The sequence below is a fragment of the Petromyzon marinus genome, chromosome 14 (assembly GCF_048934315.1).
Source record: "Petromyzon marinus isolate PM22_M1 ecotype Great Lakes invasive population chromosome 14, UKy_Petmar_22M1.pri1.0, whole genome shotgun sequence".
Taxonomy (NCBI): domain Eukaryota; kingdom Metazoa; phylum Chordata; class Hyperoartia; order Petromyzontiformes; family Petromyzontidae; genus Petromyzon; species Petromyzon marinus.
This window is the reverse complement of record NC_133680.1, coordinates 5,616,186-5,636,532: the sequence shown is the minus strand read 5'-3', so window position 1 is coordinate 5,636,532 and position 20,347 is coordinate 5,616,186. Positions and strand designations below refer to the sequence as shown.

The 20,347-nt window shown below is 43.4% G+C and overlaps 1 protein-coding gene and 1 long non-coding RNA gene across 3 annotated transcripts in view; one reads left to right on the top strand and one right to left on the bottom strand.

The window, feature by feature from the left end:
- Positions 1-1,862: 1,862 nt before the first annotated feature.
- Positions 1,863-18,658, bottom strand: LOC142924576 (uncharacterized). Its single transcript, XR_012941690.1, has 3 exons — positions 18,459-18,658; positions 6,454-6,496; positions 1,863-2,488 (listed from the first exon to the last, which is right to left on the bottom strand). It is a non-coding gene; the product is annotated as an uncharacterized LOC142924576 (long non-coding RNA).
- Positions 4,488-20,347, top strand: part of LOC116942388 (uncharacterized) — a 41,509-nt gene continuing 25,649 nt past the window's right edge. Inside the window, exon 1 of one of the 2 annotated variants that reach the window (XM_032954236.2) lies at positions 4,488-5,132. In XM_032954236.2, coding sequence (XP_032810127.1) covers positions 4,523-5,132 — 610 coding nt within the window. In that variant the 5' untranslated portion in view covers positions 4,488-4,522. Of the gene's footprint in view, positions 5,133-5,204; positions 5,552-20,347 lie in introns of those variants that run through there. The other variant, XM_032954237.2, reaches the window with a different exon arrangement.

Below are 20,347 nucleotides of genomic sequence, written 5' to 3'. Positions count from 1 at the left end.
TAACAATGTATATCCCATTTTAACTTTAACACCACCTCGCTGGGCCAGTGTGGATTCATGAAGGAAGTGTATGTCTCAAATACAATTGTAAATTGCAGTGTTTGTTGCAAAAATATTTTGTGTGGGCGGTGTATGGTATGAATACAGATAGGAGTGGTGTTACATTGACTTACACTTTCGAAAAACACAAGCATACCAGACAGTGCACTAAATAGAGGCGAGGCATTTTTTTTATTGTAAAGTTATTTTCCACTGAAAATTTCCCACACTCACAAGTCGTCAGGATCGTTGTACTACTACTCGTTCGAGTTGATTTTCCTTAATAACTCCAAAAGCTCAAAGCCGGTAATTGCATTTGCTCACTTAATTTTCTGACCGTCAAAGCCAAAGTATGCGTTGTAGAGCCACCCCAGGGCTGTATAATGGAACCTTTGCGCTCTGTTTAAAATTTCTTGCTTAAATTTTGTTTAACAAAGGGCCGTAGACTATAGCGTGGACAGAAAATAAGATGTGCTTTATTATCAGCGATGTTGAAAGCTGTTTATTGATATGCACATAATAAACGTACAGCCCTTTTGTCAATCCTCTGTTGGCACAGGGTCTCAAAACTCCCGCGTGACTCGTGGGGGTTGTTCGATCATACTTCAGTGCGGGTTGGTGATGGGGTACATAAATATAAATGTGTCGTTAAACCCGCCACCACCTGACACAGACAATTGGTCATGGTTGTCAGGTAAACAAAACATGCCAATTTGTTACTAGTTCAGCACACCGGTGTGTTGGAGAGTAAACTCAACAACATTTACAATTCGAGTAACGCGATCTAACCCAAAACTATGGATAATATTGGTCGCGAAAGCCTCCGCGTTAAACCGACTAACATAAACACTGTAGTCGTGCAGTGTAAAGCAGTGTATGATGACTTCATGTATTCATTAACGTGCGGGGTGAGTGAATGAATGAAGACCCCCCCCCCCCAATGAAAACCCCATGCCTGTCAACGCGCGTGTGCGTGCGCGTGCGCGCGTTCGCTCGCTCGCAACGACCGTCGGATTATAAATTAAAACGCATTCCATACTCGGTATGACTGTCACTCCGCTGCACATCATATGCGTGATGCAACTCGTTGGGGGGGGCGGAGAGTGGGTGGATATGGGGTCAGAGGGGTGAGCTGGCTGGGGGTTCTGGTTAAGAGGGGGCATTGGCAGTTGAGTCGAGTGGATGGTGGTGGTCGGTTGCAGAAAGAGGCAGTATTTGAGAGGGGGTGAAAGGGAAAGTTGGATCCAGCGGTCACTACGAGGTCCGTGGGAGGGAAGGGAGGGTGGAAGTTGGGGGTGGGAGATTGAGAGCTGCAGCGTGCGGGGGTTATCTGAGAGCAGAGGGAGCTGGGGGCGTGGGGTAAAGTATGGGGGTAGCGGTGTGGGGGTGGTGCACACTGCCAAACACGTTTCTGGCCCATTCGGGCACGCGCGGCCTCACGTGACCCGGGTCTGTTCGCACATGCAACGTTCAGGAATTCTGGCCTGCGTATCGATGACATCTTCCTCCAGCAACAGGGAATCTACTCATTTCTGTTTTAGCTTCGAAAGTAAAGCTCGCTCTCTCTCTCTCGAGCCTTGAAGAAGGCCACCACGAGGTTGTTGAAGCTAATGTGCTGAAACACGTTGGGAAGATTTTCCAAATGTATGCATTATACAGGGCACCGTGGTTGCCCTGCGTCCAAGATCTATGGAGGAAAATATTTTTAAGTTTTAAGATATTACCAACGTGTGACAATCTGCTACAAATTTGGACATTAAAGACCCCGCAATGATTCAATGCACTATAATGATTTTTTGCTCGTGCCAGAGGCCCCCCCCCCCCCCCCCAAACAGATCTCAACCCTCTCGTCCATTGTGTCCGTTGTCGCGGACTGCTGTGGATAAGTTTCGTTGCGCGAAATGTCACCGACTATATCGTTATTTTAGTTTGTTGTACTACGATTTTATATTAATACAATTAATCTATAATAGGGAATTCCTTTGTCTCCTAATATCACGGCCAACAAATGCGTTCGCTTTTAATTCATGCAAAAGAGGGGAATTGTCAAGATTATTTTTTTCTCATTGTGTACTTTTTCAAAAGAAGCATATGCAACATCCTTTCTTTAACCAGGTGAACTCTAGACCACGTGTCGCAGACTCTCGGGGGGGTTTTGACCTGTTGGGTGCATTTCTTGGTTTTCTCCTGCAAGTAAAATGTAACTGTCGGAACATTTTAAATGTGACCTTTCTGACGAGCAGTCTTGCCACACTCGGTAAGTATAGTTTCCCTCCCACGGCCCGATAAAACACATCTTCGTAAAGTATGTCAAACTAGTCTAAATGCATGCTCATACATTTTTCATTCAGCACGATCTTGAGCCAGCAATGTAAGTTCCACGTTCCCGTGACGAGCACTCGCATTTCAGACAATCACCAAGGGGCCGTCCATAAACGACGTCACACACCTAGGGGGGGGGGGGGGGGGTCAGACATTTGTGACGATGTGTGACGAGGGGGGGGGGGTGAGAAATGTGACGTCACATCAAAATGCGCAACTTTAAATAAATATAGGCAACACGTTCTAGTTAATTAAATAGACCTTTTAATAATAATAAAAATATCCTACATCAGAGTGCAGCGCGTTAAATACGCACGACAATAACAATCGTTTAAAGCGATTTGAAGCATATTTTATATTTTTTTGGGGGGGGGAGGCAGAGCTTTGTGACGTCATATTGGAGGGGGGTCTGACTTTTTGTGACGCCGTGTGACGAGGGGGAGGGGGGTCAAAAATCGTCCAAAATCGCGTGACGTCATTTATGGACGGCCCCCAACCCGGGCTATTGTAAGTCACGATAATTAATTAACGCTGATAATGCAAGGACTCAATTGATCCTGGACACGATTTGAACTCGCAGTCCCATTAAACTTCTGTGTTTCTGCTACTCCAGCAAACGAGCGATGTCCCAGCAGCCACGGCAATAGTGCAAAGCTTGAATAAACGAGCAAGCAACTAACCAATCAATATCATAACCCACTTACAAGCCATGCCTTCCTCGTGCCCGATATTCCTTACGACTATTCATTCAGAGACCCGCCACTTCACCCATATAGCCCCGCCCCTCACCCGCATAGCCCCCCCCCCTCACGTAGTCCCGCCCACTTACCAAGTAGCCACGCCCATTTAACCGTCAAATCCCCCCCCCCCAGACCCCCCTCCGCCCACTGACCCCACAACAACAGCGCGGACCAATGAGAAAGCCCGGCTGGTTTGTGACGTTGTCCGTGCGCCGACCAATAAGCGGCTGGGTCTCGGGCTTGTTGAATGCTGGTCAAGTTTCGATTATTTTGTTTGCACCACGCAGGATATATGCTTAAGCATACAAATTACGTAATAACTATACACGTACATTAATCTAAAATGTCTTCTTACAAGTGGATTCCATACGCATATCGTCGGCAGAATCACTTCTTTTAATCTAACGATTAATCGATAATCGATTTTTACGTGTCACCTTTAATGGGTATAAAACGAAAACTATAAACTAAACTACTATGCCGATGTGGCTTTTTTTCAGAAGCGACTCTTAACCACAAATGATCGCTGAACGAAGTGGCTTATAGCTTTCGCGACTGCAGGAATTCATATTCTTTGGGTCTTTCGGTAAAGTCATGGAGATATGTTCAAAGAAAATAACAAAAAAACTACTAGTAATCTTTGGGTCTTTCGGTAAAGTCACGGAGATATGTTGAAAGAAAATAACAAAAAACTGCTAGTAATCTTTGGGTCTTTCGGTAAAGTCACGGAGATAGAAAAATAATAAAAACTAGTAGTTTTTTTACCCAAAGAATATAAAGTGGCTTATCATGTGAACATTTATAGCAGCTAAATCCCCACTTAAGACGGCAGAACTTTGCCCGAACGGCGCCAAAGAGCAATTAAAAATAAAATCGACTTTAACAATTCATGATTAAGTCCAAGATTTAAATCGATTACTCGTCGATTGGCGTGCGCGCCAGGAAAAGGGAGGCGGGGCCTCACGTTAGAGGGGCGGGGCGTTACAGAGGGGGGAGTGGGGGGGCCTCGCAAGCAGCGCGAGCGGAGCGAATGAGTGGAGGTGGCGGGGGGGGGCTCGCGTGTTTATAGAAGGCGTGGCCTCACGTTAAGGAGTGACGCTGCGGGGGGAGGAGCCTTAGTTCAAAAGGGGGTGGGGCCTCGCGTTTAAAGCTCCTCAACGGGGGGGGTCTCCAAGTGCAGAGCGGTTGGGGGGGCGTGGCCTCTTGGATAGTGTGAGGGGCGGGGATGCGGGGGGGATGGAGGGGACTTGGGTTTTGAGGGGCGGGGGGACGCGGGGTGTGAGGGGCGGGGGGACGCGGGGTGTGAGGGGCGGGGACGCGGGGGGTGAGGGGCGGGGACGCGGGGGGTGAGGGGCGGGGACGCGGGGGGTGAGGGGCGGGGTGGGGGCGCGTGTGCGTACGGGCCGATCCTCGCGCTCAAAATGGCGCAAGTGAGCTGCGGCGGTGTCCGCGTTTCCGTGGCGGCGGCTGCGGCCACAGCGGCCGTAGCTGCCGCAGGCGGCCAGGGCCACGGCGGAGGAGTCGGCAGTGTGGGTAGCGGAGCAGCAGGAGGAGGAGGCGGCGGCGTTAATAGCGGCGGCGGTGTTAGTATCGGTGGCGGCGGTAGTGGTGGTGGCGGCGGAGTGGCCCCCTCGGCGCTTGGCCCCGCGAAGCGCAAGCGCGCACACCACGACTACAAGAAGCTGAGCAAGGCGGGATACCTGGACAACAACAACAGCAGCAGCGGCGGCGGCGGTAGCAGCAATAGCAGCAGCAGCGGCGGCGGCAGCAGTAGTAACAACAACAACAACAACGCGAATAATAACAACAGCAGCAGCAGCAACGGCGCTTTGCTGACAGCGGTGGCGGCGGCGGCAGCAGCGAGCGCCGAGGCAGACGCGGGCGGCGCCACGGGGCCGCTTGGCGCGATCAAGCAGCAGCAGCAGCAGAAGGCGAAGAGGAAGAGGGAGGCGACGGAGAAGCCCCACAGGGTAGTGAAGGACGGCGGCGGAGATCCACCGCCGCCGCCGCGGCCACAGCACAAACTTAAAGGTGAGGAGGGCAGTCAGTCGCGAGCTGGGTATGCCGTCTCGCCCCCCCTCTGCATTTGGTAGAGCACACGCGCACCGCGCTCTATTTACGCAGCTCCCATTGGCTGACGCGGCGCACGCGGGGGGCCGAGCTACGCGCCGATTGGTCGTTGGCTGAGTGTCAACCAATAGGAAGCGACGATTCGCCGCGCGTTGTTTATGCGAACTATGCAATGTGGGACGAGTTGCGTACGGCCCTCGTGCGATGTGATGGTGTGTGGTGGTGGTGTTGTTGTAGGTGTGTTTATTGGAGTCTTTGTAATGTTGTCATTGTGATGTTGGTTGCACGCGCAGAGTGTTGGGTTAGAGGTGGACCGCACGCGTATTGTGCGTTGCGTGTCGAGCGAGCGTCGGCCACGCGCCTTCGACGCGTCTGGCTGGGTATGTTGCACAGTTCCTGTTTGCGTCACTCGCCTTCACTTTCTTAAACAAATGCTGGTTGCTGGATGATATTTGGTTGGAATGCTAATAGGCCGATGGACTTTTGCACGTTTATTTTCGCGGAGATGGCGTAGCGGTTTCCCTGAATGCATTCCACAACGCAGTAAGAATAAAAGTCTGCTTCCGCAGCAGATCGTGCTTTCTCCCACCTGATGACGGACGCTTGTGTTGCGCCCGAAACGTCGTGATTTATTTTCTACCTACGTGACTTTACCGTAAGAACCAAAGAGTGTGGATTCCTGCAGTCACGAGAGATTCAAATCAAGATTGTGTGTGTTTTGAAGGACAAGAAAATCGGACTAAATGTTGACGATGCATCTCGTGCGCGCTGATGTTGGGGGGCCAGATGATAGCCCTCCCTTTGTGCGAATAGTTTAGGTTTATTTTGTATTGAATAAACCTCAACCGCGAACTAGGTTGCACAGAGACGTAAGGCACACGCCAAGGATGCGAATATTTTAAAAAAAAACCCTAAACGCATCAATGTGCATTTTGCTGCATACCAAATGTACCACAACATTAAGTCATCTGTAAATATGATGGGACACACCTGTTTTTTATGTGCGTTTTACTAACTTTGCACAAATTACGTGTTACTGTACTGCAACAGTGGGGGAATTGATTGGTTGGGCTTGTGATCAATTTACGTGCAAATAGGTCACGTTTTGCGAATATAAGTATACTTTATTCAACTATTCACATCAAGGATGCAACATGTTTGTCATGCAATCATTATACTTTACATCTTACCACCACTCCTGTACACTCAGTGATTTATTTACAGTTCAAAGGTATAAACAAGCTAAACAATTAAACTAGTTCATGCCAAGCGAGCACCTTACCAGGGGGAAGATTTCCAACAGCCACTTTTCATCAGCATTGCCTCTAAAAAAAAAACATCCACACAAACACCCCATAAGATTGAACCAATACAAATCAAGCGGTCCTGGTAGAGATACCACCTAGAACCACGAGGTCCTCGGGGCTTGTGAAACAACACAGGCTTGAAATCTCCTTCGGTGAGAATACTTTAATAGAGTAAGCGCGTTTAAAACGCGCACTTGCAACGATTTCGGCGTCACTCGCGTGTTTTCTCATGTCCTCTATGCGTTGGCGTCACTCGAGCGCCTCTTGCTATTGAGGCACGTTTCGTCTTCCTGGAAGAAAAGCTTCAAAGCCGTGTTTGACAGCCTGTTACTACACGGGGGCCTATTTAGTGTTGAAAAGGTTTAGTGTTTTTGCGCGTATTTTAGCCTTTTCATTTAAAGCTGCGGAATTGTTTATGGCTGCATCCCTTAAGCCACGTCTCCAGCTGCCTTGCCAGCGTTTACCCAGTAAAGTCAGATTTGAGTGCTTTGGTTTTATTTTTACGAATGTAACTCGATTGATTGGCATGTTAGAACCGATTTTGAGCCTCCCCTTTCACCAAACCTTCCTGGCCAGCTTCGTTAAGTGTGGTCAAACAAACCACCATGACAGACATTGTATGGGGAGGTGAGGCCTCCATCCCTCCATCCAGTAGTGGGAAGGAAGAGGGCAATCGAAATAGATAATTATTATATAATTTGACCTACTGTAGTGTGGTAGCAAAGGCACATTTTTCACTTATCGTTTAAAAAAAAGAAAATTCTTGGAAAATAGACGCAAGTGACTATAGGGAATGCTGTGCATAATACATATCCTGATTTACTCTTGGAAAAGTGACCCATTATATTTATAATGAATGGGTCACATTACATCACGTTAAATTACGCACGTCCTTGATGTATTGTACGATTTTTCTGTTTTCTGAGTGGTAGGAGGAAACCGCATTGGCTGGGGGCAAGCGCACGTGTAGTAGAGACGCTTCCAAACTTTTCTCGCTCGACTCTTCATCGATGTCAACGGGGAATAAACATCCTTCTTTTCGATTTAAAGCGTTCGTGACTGCAGGGATTCGTATTATTGCTTCTTTCGGTAAAGTCACGTGACTTTTCCGAAAGAACCAAGAATGTAATATCCTTCTGGTGGGAATAGTGGAGTGGATTTCGATTGTAATTCCAAGGTATAATATAGAATTTGTGCAGGGTAATAGTGTGAGTCTGGAGGTGCAAGCAAAACGTGACTCGCAATACACACAAAGGCACCGATGGTGTTGCTCTTAAGATATATTAAATGCTTTTCAACGGAGGTTGAAATGATGTATGCATTAGTTTTGTCCATCTGTCTATCATTTTTTTGGCAGGGTGGGTCACGTGAACTCTTATTAAGATGATTTAATGTTCTAAACTGTACAAAAAAACAGTTTTGCTATAATCAAATTAACCCGATAGAAAACTGGCCAAATTGACCAAATAGGTTGCCAAAACCTTGGGAGACGCGATTTAAGGACAAGCACGTGTTGCAAAGCGTTGCAGAAATCCTGTATATGCATAATGTGTCCGTGTTTTAATTATAATTACATATGTGCTGCCTTGGTCGTGCATTAACATTGCGCATTGTTTCAACCAAGTTTACAATTGGCACCGTTCAGCTTTTGGTAATTGCTGTGGCTTTTTGTTGACGTGTCTGGGTTATTGTGTTGATTATGCATTTACGTGCATAGGATATGCTTGATTTCAATTCTTAAGTAATTAATGAAGGCATATTCAAACGCAACTAAGTAACCAACAAAATTAATCTTATTAGCGACCCATTTACCTTAACTAATGGATGCCCATTAATTGTAAAATATACATTGTAGTGTATCAGGATCGACACAGATATAAGGTGGTGTAATATAATTACCATACTACACAAACTTTGTGGGTGAAGTTAGATATTTTGTAAACTCAATGTACATTTTGTGACATATAAATAAATAATGCGGAAATCATAAAACGGGCATTTTTTTACTTTTAGAGTGAAAATTTGAACGCGTGATTTTAGCAGTTGAATGATGTAGAATTGTATCTACGTATGGGAATTGGGGTAACTGGATTTTGAAGTGTGCTCGTACTTGTTTTAGTGAAAGATGCAATGATTAGAGCAAGACCATATACTGTACTCTGGAATGTTGTGTAGTGATAATGCAGCCAGCACTGATTTATTTTACAATAAAAGGCAATTGATACAAATTTGAATGTTTTACAGTAAAATAATCAAGTTGACGACAAACTGTACTTGTAATAAAGCATTAAAGCTTTCGTGACTGCATAAAATTACTCATTGGGTTTTTCAGTAGAGGCACCTGATGAAGATCGCTTGCGTTGTGATCGAAACGTCGTGATTGTTTTTTGTTTTAATATAATTTTATTGTATTTCTACATACGTGACTTTACCGAAAAAAACAATGAGTGAAACTGTACTTGTGTTCTTTAAATAATGTTAAATACCTTCCCAGCAATTTACAGTATTTTTTCGACTGTTCTATATTTAATCTTTAGTCTTATTTCAGATGTAAGATAATAATCAGTTTAAGTAAAAATTTGATGTTATCTTCTAAGTTTTCTCTCGCATAAATCAAATGGAATATTTTTGTAATTATATTTTAACATTTTGAAATGAGATGTATGACCATTCATTACATGAAAGGTTAGTCTGCTTATGGTGATATATGGGGAATAATTTTATACAGTTTTCCGTGGTATATTTGGCAGTTATACATGATTTGAAGTTTCAGAAATTCCACGTGGTGAACATGAGTAATATTTCTATTTGTGAAACAAATCTCCCAAGGAGAAAATGTAGATATGTGTGTGGAGCATTTTGTGATTTAGTCAAGTTGGTTATTACAGTAAATACAAATCTCTCAACAGTTCTTGATAATTGAAGTTATTACAGTATGAACATATAATTTCTGCAACACATTAAACGTTTTTATTATTTCACCTAATCTGTTAATTACACACAATTACAACTCAACTGTGAAACGTTAACTACTCCACGCTTTTGTTGTTGTATCTAAACTAATGCAGTATCTGAAATCAAATATTGCTAATGGAGCTATGTAATGCTTCCATGAACACTTGCATTTTTTTTTACAAACCATTACAAACGGAATTGTATATTGCTTAAAGCTTCAGTTGTATGCACTTTAATTTAGATACATACATTTGAGTGACCATGTGAGCTCTGAGCCAAATCCACAGACCCGATTAGTAAGTTGATGGTCTCGGCCTGGTCACCGTACAAAAGCCACCATATTAATATTGGTTATTCTTTACATTTGTTTTAAGTTCTAGCTTTGAGAATTACAAATATTTATGTCACTTTCACTGCCGTGCTGTATAAATGTTTCCCTGTAGCAGGAGTTTTTGGGGAAGTGTGCCCTAGTTTCTGGATAAAAGTTCTATGATATCACCTTCCACGGGCAATAATCCAACACATGGTTGCACTACGTTGCCAGAGTTCCGAATTTATATTTTGTCTCGTGACATGATACCAATACAATTGTGTAAAGAGCAATACATGTCTTACAGTATAAATAGCTGCTTAATAATCATTACAATTCTGTCAATGCTGTGCAGAATCACCCTTATTGCATTACCTACGGAAGATTAGCACGGTTAGGTAAAGTCTTAGTGTTTTTTTGGTGGTATTTCTTAGCAAAACGATTCCAATGAACTACACAAAGATTTATGACACGACAATATTTTTTTAATAATATTTAACCCCCTATTTTTGATGCTTAGTAAAAGTGGTCTAAATTCCATATGCATCCCACGTGCAGTTTGAAAAAAATACGTACAGTATATAATAAGCAGTTAATACAAAAAATACATACAGTATATAACAAGCAGTTAATACAAACTTTGCATATTTAAATCCTCGGGCCATAATATATATTTGACAAGAATTAGTTTTATAAAATGTACAAGATATAAGTTGATTATCAGTGTGCTAGAATTGCTCTCCTGTTAAATCATTTGAAAATTTCTCCGACATGGTGCCTAATTGAAACTAATTATCAACACCTTTATAATAAAGAGCTGGAACGTTTCATCATATGGTAAAGTATTAAAAGTGAGATTATTATTTGGCATCCGTTGACACTGCTGCTCCTTAGGAATTACATTAATACATCCTAGAAAGCGATACTGGTTAAGTTGCTTTAACCTACGTATGCATATGTACGCATCCAATGAATATATATTTACAATTCTGAACTTATACGCAAATATCACCTGCCAAGGGCTTTTCAATAAATCATTGTTCCAGGTTTGGGTAAAGTTACATGGGTCATTGCGTTGACACACGTTGTTCACACTAAAATGAGATCAACCGAAAGGAGTTGTTGATAACGGACACGTTTACACACGTTCATACATTGCGTCTGAAACTTCTTAAGCAGGCCCTTAAGTACCAAAAGACGACGTTGTTTTAATTGAAGGACGACAACTGTTTGTTATATTTTTTTTTGAATGTGCGCGAGTCTGCGGTACACCGTCCCCAGCATTAGATCATTTTCGTCGGTAAACAACAAGTTTCCACCGGATCTTTGTCAACTTGTTCATCGTTAGCAAAGGCCAGGTGTATGGCCGAGCGATTATTTGTTTTTGAACTTGTCAATCTCCCGGTTTTTTTTATTGTACAAACATTTTACAGTAGACGTTAATAATTCCGCCATAATTTTTAAATATTCTGTACGTATTGCTTGTTTGAGCTCGATGCCCATTTTTCTTTCTCGCACGGAAACATCATTGAAAAGTGCAGGAATGCTTTTTTTTTGTTCTTCACACATCGAGCCCTTAATCAGTGCTTTATTATCCAGGATTTGAAACTAATAACAGCATTAGCAAAGCCGCTCTGACCCACGGCACTTGCAGAAGCGAAGCAAAAAGTGACATTCGCCCCCCCCTCCCCCTAATCTAATTACACCGTTTTGACCTTAACACGCAACATTTTGAATCTGTGTGGTTTTTGTTCAGCTGCTAGTTTAATTTAGGTCGTTTCCTAAGAACTCAAAGTCCTTTTTGGGGGGGGGGGGAGGTGCCTTGTGCATGCAATACATTAATAAGTAAATAATTGTCCAGCTCACTTTGACCCCCAAATGCATTGTCGGTGCCTTGAAGTTTCCGTGAAAGGGGACACTTGTCGGAAGTGGTGCGATGTGTATGTGTGTGTTGCTATAATCTGCCAACTAGCAACGGCAGAAGATGGCTGTAAGTGTCGCAGAATCGGTAACCTACACAAATCTGCCGCTTACTGCGTGAGCATGTTGGCCAGTTGATATGTTTTTGTCTTTCATGATATAAAGTATGCGACGGTGTCTTACCAACGTACAAAACTTGTCGGGAGTGGTGCGATGTGTGTGTGTGTTTGCTCATAATTTAATCTGGCAACCGGCAACGGTGGAATATGGCTGAAGTGTTGCAGAATAGGTGAAACCCACAAAGCCGCTGAGCATGTTGGACAGTTGACATTTTTTTTGTCTTTCATTATTTAAAGTATGCGGCGGTCTCTTGCCATGTACAGTACAAAACTTGTCGGGAGTGGTGTGTGTGTGTGTTTGCTATAATCTGTCAGCTAGCAACGGCGGAATATGGCTGAAGTGTCGCAGAATGGGTAAAACCGACAAAGCTACTTGCTGCGTGAGCGTGTTGGGCAGTCGATTTTTTTCTGTCCGTAATTTAAAGCATGCTGGTCTTGCCATGAACAAAACTAGTCAGAACTGGTGCGATGTGTGTGTGTTTACTATAATCTGGCAACTAGCAACGACGGAAGATGGCTGTAGTGTCGCAGAATAGGTAACGTGCACAAAGCTCCTGCTGCTGCTGCTTGCTACGTGAGCGGTTGACATTTTTCTGTCCGTCACTTAAAGCATGCTGGACTTGCCATATGCACAACTCGTCAAGTGGTGTGATGTGTGTGCTATAATCTGTCGGCTAGCAACGGCGGAAGATGGCTGTAGTGTCGCAGAATAGGTAACCTACACAAAGCTGCTGCCTGCTGCGTGAGCTTGTTGGGCAGTTGACATTTTTTTTGTGTCCGTCATAATTTAAAGCATGCGACGGGGTCTCTTGCCACGTACAAAACTGAAGCCAATTAGAAAAAAAAACGGAATGCCAATTGCCGTCAGCACACCAAGAGCTATTTTATGATAAGGCGGCAGCAGATGTGTTGCTCTACCAACAGAGAATATTTTCCAATACAGTAATCTACATTGTGGTGGGTTTTTTTTCCCCCACCCAGTACATTTTTCTGTGGATGTTTTTTTTATTTTTGTGCCGGCGCTCGCCGTTTTATGAAGTGAAGTCGTGGCATTTGTGTGTGTTCTGTTATTAATTTCCCAAGATGTAAAATTGTGCTTAGATTGTAAAACGTTTATGTAGTGATTTTACACGAATCTACAGGGTTGCACAAAAAATAGTTAATTCCAAACTGCAAGCTGGCACTTAAAGCATGAGCCTGTTTGCAATATTATCCCATTTTTTTTTAAATGTAAACATTTTTTTTATCGACCATTACTACAATATCAACGTGTTTCACACGCAAATAAATGAAAGGAAGCTAAAGCGCAAATTCCCCAATGTGACGGGGCGAGTTAATTTGGAAAAATGAAAATATATTTTTTATACCAATTTGCAAGATCCCCTGCAGTCATTCGCAGGTGCAGTCCCATGGGCCCCCCCTCCCCCCACTGCGGTTGGTGAATGGCCCAACCCCTCCTGAATGTGGATGTAGGCGTGAGAATTTAAACCCCAGCTCTCCTCGTCGCTTGAATTTGTGACCTTTTACCGGTGTATATGCCCATGCCGCCGTTCACGTCATGGCCGTTTGAATCCACCCGACCAGAGGAGTTGTGGCATTGCTGCTGCCACCTCCACCATGTTCCGAACGTCTCGTTGCATCAGCCGTGGTTTAGCCCTTTTGTGATTCACGACATTCACGGGGTTACATTTTCTGAATTTGTTGTTGCTACCAGCGTTCATCGTTATAAGTTGTGAAGTGTGATTTTTTTTATTGGCAGAATCATTTAATGTTGGTGATATGGTTGTTGAGAATTATTCTAATTATATGTGAGCCATTTGCCAATGATTATATTATTTTTCATGTGGTTTGGTATTACTGTGTACAGTATCGTTTCATGCAAGTAAATGCACGGTGCTACGTTATTAGTGACGAATAATCAGTTTCGTTAGCTTGTACGATGGATTTTGTTTTTTTGACCAGTTTTTTTACGAAGGCATGATAGTGTGTTTTTGAACATCGTTTTTATGATCTGATTTGTTTATTTGTAGGCGTTAGCCACGGTTGGCTACGTATGGTGCAAAATAACTTCTACATACTTACATACATGACACTGCTTTGGGCATACCACAAGGAATCAAATTGTCTTATTCTCCTCGAGTGTCTTTGTTACCAGGCTCCGTTTCCACACACTGTTTAAACCACGTACAGCTCAAATGTGTCCTCTGATCTGCTCTGAAAAAATTAAATGTAATGTCACTGGCAAATGGCAAAGGCACCAGCGTTTGCCGACGACTCGCATAGGCTAATCCGAGAATCATTGCGGTGAGCTTTCAAGAGGGCACGACTTAAATTTTGTTATTATTTGTTTGTGAACAGTTATCATTTTATCACGAGCCATATTTTCTTCTGCTAGATGCAGGTCTCCCCATGACATCACCATCCATCATAGCCCTGCGATGTCACAATTTGTCACTCTTGTGCATGAGCTGATCTGATGAATCCATCTCTGCAGTGGTCTTCTTCGCTGGCTTGTTCTCTCCTTTGGTTCTCATTCCATCACCAGTCTCATCCATATGTTATCCCCTCTACGATATGTCCTTTGCAATGCTCCTAACTCTTATCTAGTCAATCCGATGTTGTTAATTTGTCTTCATAATATTCATAATAAAGGTTTTTGGGTTAGATCGCGTTATTTATTTATCTAACCCAAAAACCTTTATTATGAATAATATTGCTCGCAAAAGCCTACATGTTAAACTGATTAATTTGTCTTTTTTATAATCCATATGTTCCTCTCACCATTTATCAGTCTTTAATTCCCATTGTACATCTTTCCATTGTTTTCTGTATATTTCTGATCCTTTGTTTCACGTTCTTTATTGGAGTCCGTATTACCAACCCGTTTATTATAGGTGTAGTGAGTTCAGTTGAATCGCAGACGTATTTTTTTGTAGGCAACACATTTTTTTAACACCAACACTGGGTTAACACCAACAACCTATGGTGGTGACCACCAGGCTAACTACACTAATTACAATGTAACTAGCTACCACGGACCAGACCACAGCTTGGGTCCGGGTCCACGTGTTGGAGACTCTTGTAGGACGTAGAACGTAGATTTCTTTAGGATGACTACAGCAGCCGGTCCCTCTCGGGGACCCGGCTTATATCCTCTGTGTGGCGTGACTGGCTCCGCCCTTAGCCACGGCCACCTTCTAGAATCCTCGAGCAGGATCTCCAGCCTGACACGTCACCACCCCTGGCCTCCACCTGGGGGCCTTGTGTAGACTTTACCGGTCACGTGTCCTTCGGGGTCAACCAGAGTGACATGGCCCTTAGTAACCCCGTTCCCATGGCCGGCACTCTCACACCCTGTCCTGTAGGGGTCGGCACTGCACGCAGAGCGTGGTGCCATCCACCACTGCCGGTCAGCACTCACCAAGCCCCTCTAGGGCCGGTACTGCACCCACATGTGAGTGGTGCCCGCGATGTCAATATATATCGCACGCCGTGCCTCTCTCGGGCCGGCATTACACAGTGACATCCCCGATGTCACTACATAGGTAATAGGCCCTAAATGGAAACGTTATTCTTTTAAGCAAATTGTTATTTTGCTTATTATAAAAATTTTATTTTCCAAAAGCGCTCCGTCTTGTTCTCGCTCGCCTCTTTATTTCACGATTAGGTCTCAGTCCGCTTTCAGATGTCCATTGGACATCTGTCAAAAAGAGATTCATAGCTCATCGGATTTATCCAGTATAAATAAATATTCTGATTCTCAGTAATTTCCCTAAATACACACTCAGGTTTTTTAGACGTGTCTCGACGCTGCGGTGGCGAGATGTTAACTACCTCGCCTGGTATACAGGATGTGGGTTCGATCTCGACCCTGACACCTGTATATTTGTAGCTTACATGTTCTCGCTCCACGTGGTTGGGGATTTTTGTCTAGGTCCTCCGTTATTTTACCTCTATATTTAGAATAAACATGCATATAGAGTATTTGGCTGCTATACATTCCACGTGATAAGCCACTGCGTGGGGCTATCATTTGTGGCCAGGTCACGTCTGAAAAAGAGCTATATAGCTCAGTGGGCCTTACCTGGTGAAATAAAAATAGTTTAGTTAATATTTTTGTTACTCTCTTGTGCGTGATTTTTATTTTGCAGCCTTTGTAAAGTTCTTCCATGTTTCACTGCACTGAATTACCGCTGGTTGTTATCATAGCTGTCATCAGAGAATCTGAGATGGTTAATACTATCACAGGTTTATTTTTCTACCATTTTTTCTTCAGTCCAATATTTACAACATTTTCCAGTGTCTATGTGAATAGGCTTGGTGAGAATTGTATATCCTTGCCTGACAACTCTGCTTGTTTTGGATTTGGTTACCTTTTTACAATTGTTAAAGTTTAATCTTTATAAATGGTTTTAGTAATGTATACGTATTGTTTTGCTTATTTCTGCCTGTCCACAGTGTATAAAAATAAGAATTCTTGTTGGTGAATTCCAAAAATATATTTTTTAATGCCCTAGCTATGTATTTGTGGAGCAATCATTCAGGCTGGGTAAGAGATGGCTTGCTGCTATTATCCTGATTTCAGTTTCAAATTCAGAGGTCTACTTCCTCAAAGCTGTAATTGAAAACCTGAAAAAAATATTCCATTTTGCACATCTGACTTTTGTCAGGTTATTTGACGAGGAAATGTAATATTGTTCCCAATTTATAATTTATTTGAAAAAGTAACTGTCGCTTTTAGCGATGTAATGTGGGTTTTTTTTGTGTTTCACCCGAAGCATTAATTTAAAGTCTTACACATGTCATAACTGTTCAAAAGGGTCCCTACCTTGACAATACATTATGAAAGTAAAGTGTTCCGTTGAGCAAGATTGTGGCCAAATTGAACAACTGCTAAGAGCTGCTGTATGCATTGCCGGTTTTCAGCAAGATACAGCCTCGGTCGTGTCCTCGGAGGACACAAATCTTGCCTCCGTGATCAGCAGCTCTGTTTTCTCTCACGTATCCATGATTACGAATGCAGTCAGTGTTACACGTGTATCCTGTGGGTTAGCACTGCAAGGTGGATTTCACAGTTTAGTGGTATCGTTATTTAAATCTGCACGCCTGACAACGGAGACGTTTGGAGTTTTCCGTGGAACTCTGTCCAGTAATTGTAAAGTACTGCACTGGATGAGAGTGCCGTGTCACCAGATTAATGTTTAATATTTCTCAGCGGCGGTGGTGGTTAACCGTTGGCTTTCCACTCTCCCTGTGTCGCCGATGTCAACTTTGTTTTTGCAGCCAAGCCGTGTAATGCGAATGGCATCCGTGTGGCGTCAACGCCAGCTATTGGGATGTTTTATTTGGGCGATGTTTTCCTTTTAGGACTCATCGAGTTAGGTAGGTGGTTTGAGAGTTCCGCAGAATGTCTGGACATTGTTCACCGATTGACAACAACATTTGCCGCATGCACACCCATTGTAGCATTCGAAATGGAAAGTGGCATCAAATATTCCGGCAGTCTGCTCTTTTTTTTAAATACGTGCCAGTGGTGGGGTTATTTTAGTTTTCACTGTACAAAGCCACATGTCCAAGCACTGTACGCTTCCTGCCTTGCGAATGGCTCAGTGTTGTAATGTATTCTCGGCGCACTGTGATTTCCATTTTGTTGTCACGTTTGTAGTAAAAAAAATAACACTAAGCAGTCCGTAACGTTGTTATTAAACTTGCTTCCGTAAAAAAATGGACACGCAGACATTAAATTGGCTAATGTACATGCCATCGTCTTTAAGTGTGCCATATATATTACTACAAATCTCCCGTATTAAGTCCATATTGCTACTATGATTTGAATAAAGCTTGCTTTACACAAAGCTTGTTAAAATCAGACAACTGGTAAGTTCAATAATTGGTTGAAAATGACATGTACAAAATGCCTTTAACGGCATGATTAGCTGTAATGCGTATTGTAATGTCGCCTCGTACGTTTAGAGCTGGGTTCATGGATAATCATTTTATTTTCATGCTTGTGAATATTTATCTGGTTACACTCTAACGGTATATGTGACTGCATTTATATTAAAAGTCATGGTGAGAAGACCATTAATTCAAGAAAAGGTGTACGTTTACATTTTGCGACTGAAGTTAGTGGTTAAGTCCCTTAATGCCTAACAACCGTGCTGATGTTGTAGGAGTGTGATGTCCATCCCATTCGGCTGACAGAACATTATGTTTAACGCCTAGACGTGGTCGCCTTTCATTTGTTGTCTAGATGCCGTGGTTTTTTTAATACGTCCGTTCGCTCTGCCCGTCTCCTCTCGGTGTGGTCGTTGATGAGGCCATAACAAAAAGTAACGTCGCAGACACCGTTTACACTTTGAAAGTGAACGTTTTAATATGCTGGTACGTACAATACGTGCCATTTACGGTCTGTCAAAAGCGCCCCCCCCCCCAATCACGGCGTATGCGCTTGTTTCAGTGAGCAGTTTGCCCTGAGAATATATATATTTTTACGCGAGTGGGGTCACGTTTTGCGTGCGAAAAATGCCAAAATCTTGCCGGAAAAAAGAGCGACCTGGCGTTTTTAACGGTCAGAACGTATACAGTACAAACACACACACGTGTGTGTGTGTGACGTGTGTGTGTGTGACAATATCTGAGTTGCTGCTGCTGCGTCCGACCCTTCTCACTTTACCTTCCTTCACCTTGACAAGCGGGGCAGACCGCAACGCTGTTGTGTACCCACGGGTCTCATTGTTTTGTGGATTTTGAGGCAGTTGGCTGTTTGTCGCTGTGTGGTGTGTGTGGTGTGGGGGGGAGATCCCCCTCGAGCCGAGAGTTTTATGCTACGTGACCGTCAGTTGCTTACCAACCCCCATCTGTAACGTCTACGGTTGTGCTTGACGCAGGGTTTTATTAATTGTGTCTGTGTGTTGTTAAAGAGCGTATGGGGCGGGGCGAGGGGTATTGGTTGCATCCGCCGGTCGGTTAAAGCTGTTAAGAAATATCGCGGCTTGAATTTACAGTTCGTTAATTGTGTTTTATTATACTCGAGGGTATTCTTTCTCCATTGCATAACGAGGATTTTTAAATGTTTAAATGAAAAGGATTTTCTTTTTTCCGAATGAACCTCTTACACAAGTGTGTGTGTGTATATATAGTTTTTTGTCAAATCTCGTTTACTCCAACAATATCCTCTTGCTGAAATACTGACTTTTTTGGCATCTTGTGAATTTATATTGGGTTTATATAACTATGTTTTTGTAATATTCCCCCCCTCCCCGTTGGTTTAGTCTTACTGCTGTTGTGGGATTTTGATTGCATTGTAAAAGTGGTAGTGTAGCAGTTAGCGCGCTGCGCTAAGAACCCGACGAACCGAGTTCGTTTCCCGCTCGCGGCCAGCACCGCTGACGATTATCTGAACCGGTCCTGGACCTCTCCTAGGTCGACTCGGCCTTAAATAGTGTACCCGGTGCGGTGTTCGACGGCTTGTGCACCAGATCTTATTCATTCACGATGTACTTACAAAAAAATCCGCAGACTACCTGCTGGATCTCCTCTCTGTTTTAAAGAACAAATTCGACCTCAGGTCTTCGCTCATTTACCAGCTTCACATTCGCTATTGCCGTACAAAAACTGGAGGAAGGGCCTTTGCTATTGATGCCCCCAGGGTCTGGAATGCTATTACCAATAAACTGCAACTTGAATCGCTACCAATGAGATCTTTCAAAACTGCTCTAGAGGAGTTGTACACCTCTAGCTGCCACTGCTATTCATTGGCGTAAAATAAAATAAAATGTTTCGCTCCGGATGACGCTGCAAAGTATTATCTGTATTTTGCTTTAGCGTGCTGATCTTAAAGGTGCATTGAAAAATGTGATACTCCGACTAATGCTTGTTGTTGTGGAGTAACTCATGCAGCCAGCTATGGCTCTAGGATTTGGTGTTACATGTTATGTATGTAGTTTATTGTACAAATTCGGTCACAGTCTCTATGATCACTGTTACGTTGCAATTATGGCTTTATTTTTTGGTGATTTTCGAAAAGTTTTTTTGGTTTGGACATGTTTGTTTTGTTGTAGTACGGAGTTAGACTGATGGCCTTAATCTAAGTTTTCTTGTGGTTGTTGTTGTTGATTGACTTGCATCCCACTGGGATTTTTTTGCACACAGCGTTGGTGTACGGTGCTTTTTTCAGGAATATTTTGATGTTTTTTCGTGGATTTTCTGTTTGCACAGTCACTTTAAGATGTTTTCTTGTTCGTGTTTTTTGTTTGTTGTGGTTGCACCCGATTCAAGAGCCGAATGGCTCACAGGGCTATACCAAAATAAATAAACTGAAAAAAACTGTGTAAACATCTCCACTGGGGAGACAAAGGCGGTTGGGCGTAGTGCTGGCCACCCAACCCCCTCGTGTGCCGTGCCAGTCTTTATAGGTGCTCGTTAACAGCCCCAACAGTCTGCGAAGGCTATCCGGGGGGATCTTTGTCTTTGCATTGGAAATACGAGTAGGATTTTTACGGTGAACTTGCAGTGCTTGCAGCTTGTTATTGGCTGTTCGTTCGCACATTGTTCACGGCAACA